Raw genomic sequence first — 9,719 nt, forward strand, 5'->3', positions numbered from 1 at the left:
GATCCTTTTTTAAATCTTGTATTTATTTATTTATCATTACTATATATTAAATATCTATGTGTTTGTTTTTGTTGTTGAGTCCATAGACTCAGAAGTGGTGCTTTCAACAACTTGGCGCTGAATGTCTCCAAAACCATGGAACTCGTCCTGGACTTCAGATGGAACAAGGCCGATCCGCTCTGCTGATCTCACTTGGACTACTTATTTATTGATTATTTATTTGTCTGATTGTTTGTTGTTGTTATTTGTGCACTACATGGTGAAAGCTTTAAATCTCATTATCCTTGTATAAAGCATTCAATTCAATAAAAAAATAAGGCATCGGTCCGCAAACCTTTTCTCACCGCGGACCAGTAAACCTCTTCCCATTTTCTCACACACCGACGTATGGGGAGGTCAACGAATTAAAAAAGGGGGGCTGCAAGAACGACGAAAAAAAAATCAAGGAGGGAGAGATTGAAAAGGCTACACTAATTTTGAGGAAAAAGCGGTATGAGAGCAATTTTTCAAGTGTTGCGAAGCTCGGAAAAGAGCAAGAAAACACATACTATATGTACATCGTCAAAGTAGGCGATTCCACGACTCGAACACTTTTTCACAATGTTTTTTCCACGAAGTCGTAAAGTTGGTAAAATTTCTCCCCCATTTTTTGTTTTAGAATAGTTAGAAGCATATTTATTTTAATGAAAGTGTTAAAACTTTTATCTAACAGAGCTTTCTTTCTAAATTAGATTTTATGAACAAATATGCTTCTGACTATTCTATTAATTATGCAGTGCTCTGTTGGGGATACGGGAGCACGGAGAGGGACAGGAACAGGCTGAATAAGCTGGTAAGGAGGGCCAGCTCTGTTCTGGGCTGTCCTTTGGACTCTGTGGAGGAAGTGGGAGAGCGGAGGATGCTGACCAGGATGATGTCCATCATGAACAGCACCTCCCACCCCCTGCATGAGTCTGTGGAGTCCCTCCGAAGCTCTTTTAGCAAAAGACTGCGGCACCCTCATTGCAGGAAGGAGCGCTTCCGCAGATCCTTCCTCCCATCAGCTGTCAGGCTCTTTAACAAAAAAATGGCTGAGTTTTAAGACCTACCGTATGCATGCATGTACATCTATGTGTATGTATGTATATATGTGCTTATATATATGTATGTATGTGTGTGTGTGTGTGTGTGTGTGTGTGTGTGTGTATGTGTGTATGTGTGTATGTGTGTATGTGTGTATGTGTGTATGTGTGTATGTGTGTATGTGTGTATGTGTGTATGTGTGTATGTGTGTATGTGTGTATGTGTGTATGTGTGTATGTGTGTATGTGTGTATGTGTGTATGTGTGTATGTGTGTATGTGTGTATGTGTGTATGTGTGTATGTGTGTATGTGTGTATGTGTGTATGTGTGTATGTGTGTATGTGTGTATGTATGTATGTATGTATGTATGTATGTATGTATGTATGTATGTATGTATATGTGTATGTACACGTATGTGTGTATATATATATATATAAGCAACACATTTATTTATTTATATATTTATTCATGTATTTATTTATTAACTTACTTATTACCTATCTATTCATGTCTAAAATGCCTTTCCTATTTCTGCATCCTCACCCTCTTGCTACTGTGACAACAAAATTTCCCAAATACGGGATGAATAAAGTTATCCAATCCAATAGTCAAACAACTTGGCTAGCTAAACTCTAAATTAATTAGTGTTGCTATTGTAATTTTAAAAGAAAACATATATAACAATAGTAGTAATGTAATAAATAATAATATATTAAGTAAGTGAGAGAACTGTTATTATGATTAATAAACAACGGTAAGGTTTATTGGACACAATTTGGTAGAGATGGCCATCAACTCCTCTGCTGTGACTGGATGGTTATCGTTTGCTTTTCCACTCAAGGGTCGCAGGAGGGTGGTGAAGCCTACCCCACCGAACCACCGGTAGGAGGCGGGGGACACCTTGAATTGGGTGGGCAGTGCAGTGCAACATGAGTTTAATTTTTTACACTACTCACACCCAAAAATTCTAAAATAATCTTTCCTCATTAAATTGAGGATAAATTCAATGAATCCACCTCAAACATCAAAATTCACAACCAATCTCAACAGTGTTGTTTAGTATAAAACTACATAATATTAAAAGGCCTTTAAAACAACAAAGCTAATGGTAACCTAATACTTTTGGTAAGTGCTGAATGTACAGTGTAATGTTATCTGGGTAGTTTACAAGACAATAATGGTCATAGAGGCCGGTAACTGAAAATGCTGGTATGTGATTGCTGATACGTAGTTATGACATCATGCCCAGTCAGCAATGTTCAGTTCCTTTTGGACTAAATGTGCTTATCACATAATCACAAGGACATGACAAATACGGAGATGTCCAAAGCATTCCCGTCATCACAGTTTTGACACTCCAGTAAGTGTTTAATTAAAGCATTCCTAGAGAAGACTTTATTTTGCACAGTGACACTAGGGATTAGCTTACATCAATAAAGAAACCTTGAATGAAAACAAAACTATATATATATATATATATATATATATATATATATATATATATATACACATATACATATACATATATATACATATATATACATATACATATATATATATATATATATATATATATATATATATATATGTATATATATATATATGTATATATATGTGTATATATGTATATATATATGTATATGTATATATATGTATATATATATATGTATATGTGTATATATATATATATATATATATATATATATATATATATATATACACACACATATACATATATATACATATATATATATATATATATATATATATATATATATATACACACACATATACATATATATACATATATATACATATATATATATATATATATATATACACACATATACATATATATACATATATATATATATATATATATATATATATATATATATATATATATATATATATATATATATATATATATATGTATATATGTATATATGTATATATGTATATATGTATGTATACACACACACACGCCCGCCCACTCCAGTGTCCTCCCACATTCCCAAATCATGCAAGGTAGGCTGATTCAACACTAAATTGCTCCTAGGTATGGGTGTGATTGTTCATGGTTGTTTGTCTCCTCTTGCCCAGCGATCGGCTGGCCATCGATTCGGGGTGTCCCCCGCCTCTGGCCCGGAGTCAGCTGGGATAGGCTCCAGCACCCCCCGCGACCCTAATGAGGATAAAGCGGTTCAGAAAATGAGATGAGATGTGATTTCTGCTGAGAAAACTTTGATGACAATGACTATTGTTACTATAGGCGACATAGTTTGAAATTACAAGATTTTCAGATGGTGGTGTCCCTTGAGATTTTTTCAATGCTAAAAGTGTGCCGCAGCTCAAAAAAGGGTTGGGAAACACGGGTCTAGGTTATGTAGGGTTCAATTGGAAAGTTTACTTCATTTACATTGCCGGCACGATCAAGCGAGTTGAATAACCGTGCATTTGAAATTGCAGGCTTCCTGCATGCGACGGCATGGGATTTTATTTACGTGTCAGTGCAAGGAAATGCGAGAAAGAGCACATGATGACTAACATTTTCCACTGTCCAAAACAGTAGTTACTCTACGGCGTGTAGCTCCTACCTGATTGAGATCCATCTGAGTTTTCTTCATCCCTAAAAATATTGTCGAGACTGTTAGGTTTGTCACCTCCAGTTCCCGAAGCATTGTTGCTGTTACTCTCTGCATCATTTACTGGCACCACAGTAAAGTTGGTGGGCATTTTGATCCCATAAATGCCTGTGAAATGGATGGATTCGCGTTAAAGAAAAATCGAGACAACTACAAACAAGTTTTGACACTTCAAGTTGTTGTTATCAAGGTGGGTGAACGTCTTCGTGCGCGTTATGAAGGGGAAATATATCCCCCTGATCACGCTCTTTCTCTTTGTTTTCCTTTCAATCCTCCATTTTTAATATTTGGATAGAAATAACTGCAAACAAGGGAATAATCCCGCAGCTGCTCCCCGCCCTCTTTTAAGACTTCTCGCTGGTTCTCACCTTAGTTAGAGTTCCAAAAGGTAGTGAAATAATTCACACAAAAGAAAAGCCAAGAAAACAGCCGCACCAGAGACCACAAGAACTACAAAACATTAAGAAGAAAGGGCTAAAAAATAATACAATTAACGTTCTTGAGTTTCCACTTAGTTTCGGTGCGGGAAAATCAAGTTCGCCTCGGATTTCCTACTAGTAAACAAAATGGGTGAGATGGGTGTTACCTTTCCCAAAGTGCATTATGGGTAGCGCAGAGGTGTTGAAGTTCAGGGTAGTAATATGACACACCCCTCCAACACCTAGAAAATTTCATTGGAAAAAGAACGTGGATTCTATCCATAAGGAAACCAATGAGGAGAAACAATGGGAGTTGTAGAAGTTTTAACCCTTTATGTGTTTCAAGTGACTACTTTTGTCAAGAACATTTTTTAGGGGGGTATGCATAATGAAAATACAGTCCTGCCTCTACTTACGAAATTAATTATTAACAGAACTTTTTTCGTAACCTGAAAATTTCGTAAGTAGAGCAGTACTTTATATGTAAATTCCATAATTCATTCCACCGTCCTAAAAAAACTACCAACTCAACCCTTTAAAAATGACCAGTGTCCCAATTTTGTGTGAAAGATGCGAGAAACAGACAAAAATTAAAGGAAATGATTTATTAATGTAATTAGATGAATAACATGCAGGTAAAAAGTTGTTCTATTCGTGAAGTAGTACAGTACAGTAAGGAAGAAGCTAACATTCACATGCACATGAACACACATCTTAACTTCAAATGATGAATTAAAATTAACTTAGCATTAAATACAACTCCAAAGGAGTAAATATCTGTTCATCTTGCCGATTAGTACGGAAAGGCCATGCGATTGGCTGACCCCAATTCAGAGTGCCCGGTGCCAATAATTGCCTGGGATAGGCTCCATCAACCCCCACAACTCTTATACTATAACTAATTAATTAAATTTTAACAACTGCTTGTGAAACCAACTGTTGGCCAAAATCAAATCATGTACACGAAAAAGTTTTCTTCTTTTATTGCTACCTCACTTTGTGATCGATCATGGAGTTGTGCAAGTGACATATTTTTTTTTTTTAATTCAAATGTTACACAATGTAATAAGCCAATTACATAATGACAAATGACACAGTTTGTTGGATAGTCTGGATGTAGTCTAGGAAATGAAACTGTCCAGCCATCTGTTTCCTAAAAAATATCCTCTTTTTCAGATGAATTAAATGACCCCACCTGGCAAGACGGAGCAGGGTACATTCATGACTGGTCGCCAGACAATCACATTGTACACAAGGACAAAATCCAATGTACACTCACATTGGCACCACTGACATTTTGATCCAAAGTGCATGAGATTATGGGGAAACATTGGAAACTCCAAGATTGGCGATGGAATTCATACTATCTATCTAGCTATCTCAAAACTGTGTGTGATGTAATAACCACTTCAACACTAAGCTTGTAGGTTGCATACATATCATGCATTCACTAAACACTGTGTCATTAAAAAAGATCAACAATCATATAATATGTAAATCCATAGAATAAACATTAGCTCGGCACACATTTATAAAAACAATAAAACAAATAATTTCACACAAGCAATACAACGTAATAAAAATGCACTGCAAAAATGTGTTGTAGTTATCTTTCCAAAAAGTTAAGTGCAACTCTGTTAGCATTTTGTCAATGAAGTCTATTTAAAAAAAATGCATTTATTTGCATACTGTTTTTTTCATTTTAAAAATCTTCCATACACACAAAATTATTTCAAATGCAACTGCACACTATCATTACTATACAGCACACACCATTCATATAGTAAAACTTCTATTGAAAGTCAACAAAAATATAGATTTAGAAGGCTGTTGTACTGTAAGAATGTTTAAAGTGTAATACGTGTACTCCTAAAATTATTATTCATCTAGTTTATTTAGTCTGGATTCATCTCATGGTTTGTCAATGGATGGCGCTGGTGGTCCATGTTAAAAACAGCACAAATGGAAGCTATTGCGCCACTGTTAACAGTAAGGGGTTATTATTTTTGGTAGAGTGGGGTGGTAGTTTCCAAAAAGGCTTCCAACAAGAGCCCACTGTAAGATTAATTGATGAGAAGAGGAGCTTGAAGATTAGAATATTTATTATATTTATTTTCAAATAAAAAAAGAAATGCCTTCAAAATCACTTCAAAATAAATCATAGGGGAATATTTGCAATTAAGAGGCTTAAAAAGTGGATTCTGATATTTTTTAGGCCAACAGTGTCTTGAACAATTACTGTGAATCAAATTAATGGCGTGATAATAGAGACAATTAGTTGATGAAAGCTTGGCAGGTTGGGACACATAATTGCCACCCAACAGAAACCACAACTACAATTCTGCCTGCGACAGAGCTGAGTTTTTCCACTCCTCGATGATATAATAAATAACGTACAAATACAAACATTAATAATGTCATGAAGCAAAACATTTGGAATCAATGTGTGAAGGAGCTACAAACACTTTCCCACTACTGCCTGAAATGAAAATTAGAAAAGGGGCATCTAAAAATCCCTTTAGCAAACACAAAAAAAAGTCAGTTCTGACGCACATTAGGAACATGTAGCACTCCAAGACCGTCTTGTTAAGTGACCTAATTCTATTTGTAGAAATCTTACCTGTTTACAGAATACTCTCCAAAACCAGTTACCTGCACAAACACGCAGTAGGGTTTCGGTTTGGCGAACCTCTTGTGTCATCAAACACAGGATACACTACAAATGCTTGCACTGTGCTGAGTTACTACTTTTGTGAGTGGAATGAATCAATCAAATATTTAATACAGTATATGTTATAAGTAGCATAACCTTGTCCCGGGGTCATAGGGTTTGATTATAGGATGTATCAAATATGGTATTTACTTTTTGAAATAAATGATTGCGCTAAAACTGATAGCATTATTAAAAACCACAAGATATTTAAATAAATTGGCAATGAAAACAGAAAATGAATGGCACTCAGGCCTGAAAAAACAATAATACAAGTAAGTGGAAACTTCAGGGGAAACTTTACCACTCATCTCATCTCATCTCATTTTCTGAACCGCTTTATCCTCACTAGGGTCGTGGGGTTTGCTGGAGCCTATCCCAGCTGACTTTGGGCCAGGGGCATGGGACACCCTGAATTGGTGGCCAGCCAATCGCAGGGCACTAGGAGACAAACAACCATTCATGCTCACAGTCAGGAGCTGGAGTTCGGAGCTGGACAAAAGTGCCGGGAGAAGAGGCAACGCTTCTGACCAACCATTCCATCATGGGATAAGATGGAAGAGCCGTCGGCATTTACCAGCAACGGAGTCGAGGGGCTCTACTCTGCTACTGTTGTCTTCAGCTCCAGACTACTGAGGAACTGTGAGGATAAGCTCGGAAGAGTGACTTTGCATATTCTCTACCTCGGTCACAGTCTGCAGAAGTTCCCCATCTTGTGGAAGACTTCCTGTGTGTGGTTCCAGTTTTTGTCCAACTTTACGTCTTTTGAGTCTGAATCCGTTTTTGCTACCGCAACCAAAATGGCGCAGCTCAAGTGGCAGCCGGTGGCGTTAGCTCCGTCGTCCACTCTTGCTCGTTTTGTGTTTTTGCTGCTTTTCTGACTTAATGATTTGATTTGGTGATCCTTAATGATCCCATTTACTTTGATTTGCTTTGTACTTTGTGCTTTTGCTTTGTCACAATGAAATTTCTCGAATACGGGATGAATAAAGTTATCCAATCCAATCCAATCCAATCCAATGCCTAGGGGCAATTTAGAGTGTTCAATCAGCCTACCATGCATGTTTTTGGAATGTGGGCGGAAACCGGAGTACCCAGAGAAAACCCACGCAGGCCCGGGAGAACATGAAAACTCCACACAGGTGGACCGACCTGGATTTGAACCCAGGTTCCCCACTGTGAGGCCGACGCGCTAACCACTCACTGCCGTGCTGCCCCACTTTACCACTATCGACCTTTATTTTATTTTTTTCTTTATTTTTCAATAGTATGTGTATGATCATGTGTATCACACGTCACAGAAAATGTCCCTGGATATAATGGATTGTAAATAATGGTAAGCTAACTTTTTACCCAAATACATGTTTCAAAAGTGTTTCATCAAAGAGCCTTTGATTAAGGACAACTAGTAAATAGACTATTCTGTGTTTGCTGCATCATACTGTGTGTTAATATTAAAAATATCTCCATAATTTGTGTATACATTCAACATAGTGTAAGCGACTGAAGGGCACCAGGGCTGCTTTGGCCAGGTGTCTACTTACTACTTTTAGAAAATGTGGAAAATTTTGGTGGCAATTTTGCAATGAGAGGTGCAAGCAGCGAGGAAGGTGTGTAAGGAGAGAGTCTATGAATTTGAGAGTCTGTGGGATGCAGTGACCCTCTGTCTCACTCTGCTGCCAATGGTGCTCTGTATGTGGTTACCAACAAAACAGGATTACGGGAGACGTGCCAAACCCATGATTTGAAGTTTGGATTGGTATGAGTGAGTGTGTTTTTAGAGCACGGGAGGTATTGAGTGTCACTGTAGCAAAAAGGCTTTTGTTCTACAAAAGATAGAATAATAACTATAATTCATTTCAATATGTACTGCATATATTATGGAAGCGTGATTATCTCAGTAGTCGGAACACCCCGCTGCCGTTTGTAATGCCCTGAGTTTCGTTACCGCATGTGGGTTCTGTAAGGAAGTGCATCCGGCATAAAAAGACAAATCTAACATGTGTATTGTGTGGTTCACTGTAGGGAATCGCGGAGGTGAAAAGTTGAAATTGAATCATTATAATATCCTGATTTTGGCCTATATGCAGGTAAATTTAAGAAAATCTTTTTTTGTGCTTTTTTCTTTCTTTTGTGGGGGGTGGATAGAGTATTTAAAATAGCTAATTTCCCATCCATCTTTTTGGTGCACTTGAAACCTTGTTAACAGCCTTTTAATTTAAAAAGAAAAGAAAAATTTCCCACTCATTCATGTTGACTTCCATTGTGCAGTACCTATAGTTAATAGAATAGTTTTCATTCATTCATTTTCTGAACCACTTTATCCTCACTGGGGTTGCGAGGGGTGCTGGAGCCTGTCCCAGCTAACTTCGGGCACAAAGCAGGGGAGCGCTTGAATTAGTGGCCTACCAATTGCAGGGCACAAAGAGACAGACAACCATTCACGCTCACACTCATACTTCGGGACAATTTAGACTCAGGCAGGGGTGTCAAACCAGTCATCAAAGGGCTGCAGTGAGTGCAGGTTTTCATTCCAACTCAACAAGAGGATACCTTTTGCAAGTGTGATCAGTTAATTAAAGTCAGGTGCTACTTATTTCAGAAGACACCTGATTGGTTAAAATGTCGGCACTGGATCGGTTGGAACAAAGACCAGGACCCACTGCGGCCCTCGGCGGAATCGGTTTGACACGTGATTTGACACAGCAATTTAGAGTATTCAACCAGCCTACCATGCATGTTTTTGGAATGTGGGAAGAAACCAGAGTACCCAGAGAAAACGCACGCGAAGTGGTTTTTCTTTCCTTTGTTCTAAACTGTGCTGCATTAAGTATATAGTACATAATTTATAAATCATTTCTTTCCATACATTTGATTTTGTTA

At 37.4% G+C, this 9,719-nt stretch overlaps 1 protein-coding gene across 2 annotated transcripts in view; it reads right to left on the reverse strand.

Moving 5' to 3' along the window:
• The window catches only part of LOC144086150 (solute carrier family 12 member 7-like), a 40,169-nt gene extending 35,903 nt beyond the window's left edge, over positions 1–4,266 (reverse strand). For both annotated transcript variants that reach the window (XM_077615967.1, XM_077615966.1), the window contains exons 1-2: positions 4,076–4,266; positions 3,660–3,815 (exon numbers count right to left, since the gene is read on the reverse strand). In XM_077615967.1, the coding sequence (XP_077472093.1) occupies positions 3,660–3,798 (139 nt within the window). In that variant the 5' untranslated portion in view covers positions 3,799–3,815; positions 4,076–4,266. The remainder of the gene's footprint in view (positions 1–3,659; positions 3,816–4,075) is intronic.
• Between the last annotated feature and the right edge of the window lie 5,453 nt (positions 4,267–9,719).

Source organism: Stigmatopora argus, chromosome 12, assembly GCF_051989625.1.
Source record: "Stigmatopora argus isolate UIUO_Sarg chromosome 12, RoL_Sarg_1.0, whole genome shotgun sequence".
Taxonomy (NCBI): Eukaryota; Metazoa; Chordata; class Actinopteri; order Syngnathiformes; family Syngnathidae; genus Stigmatopora; species Stigmatopora argus.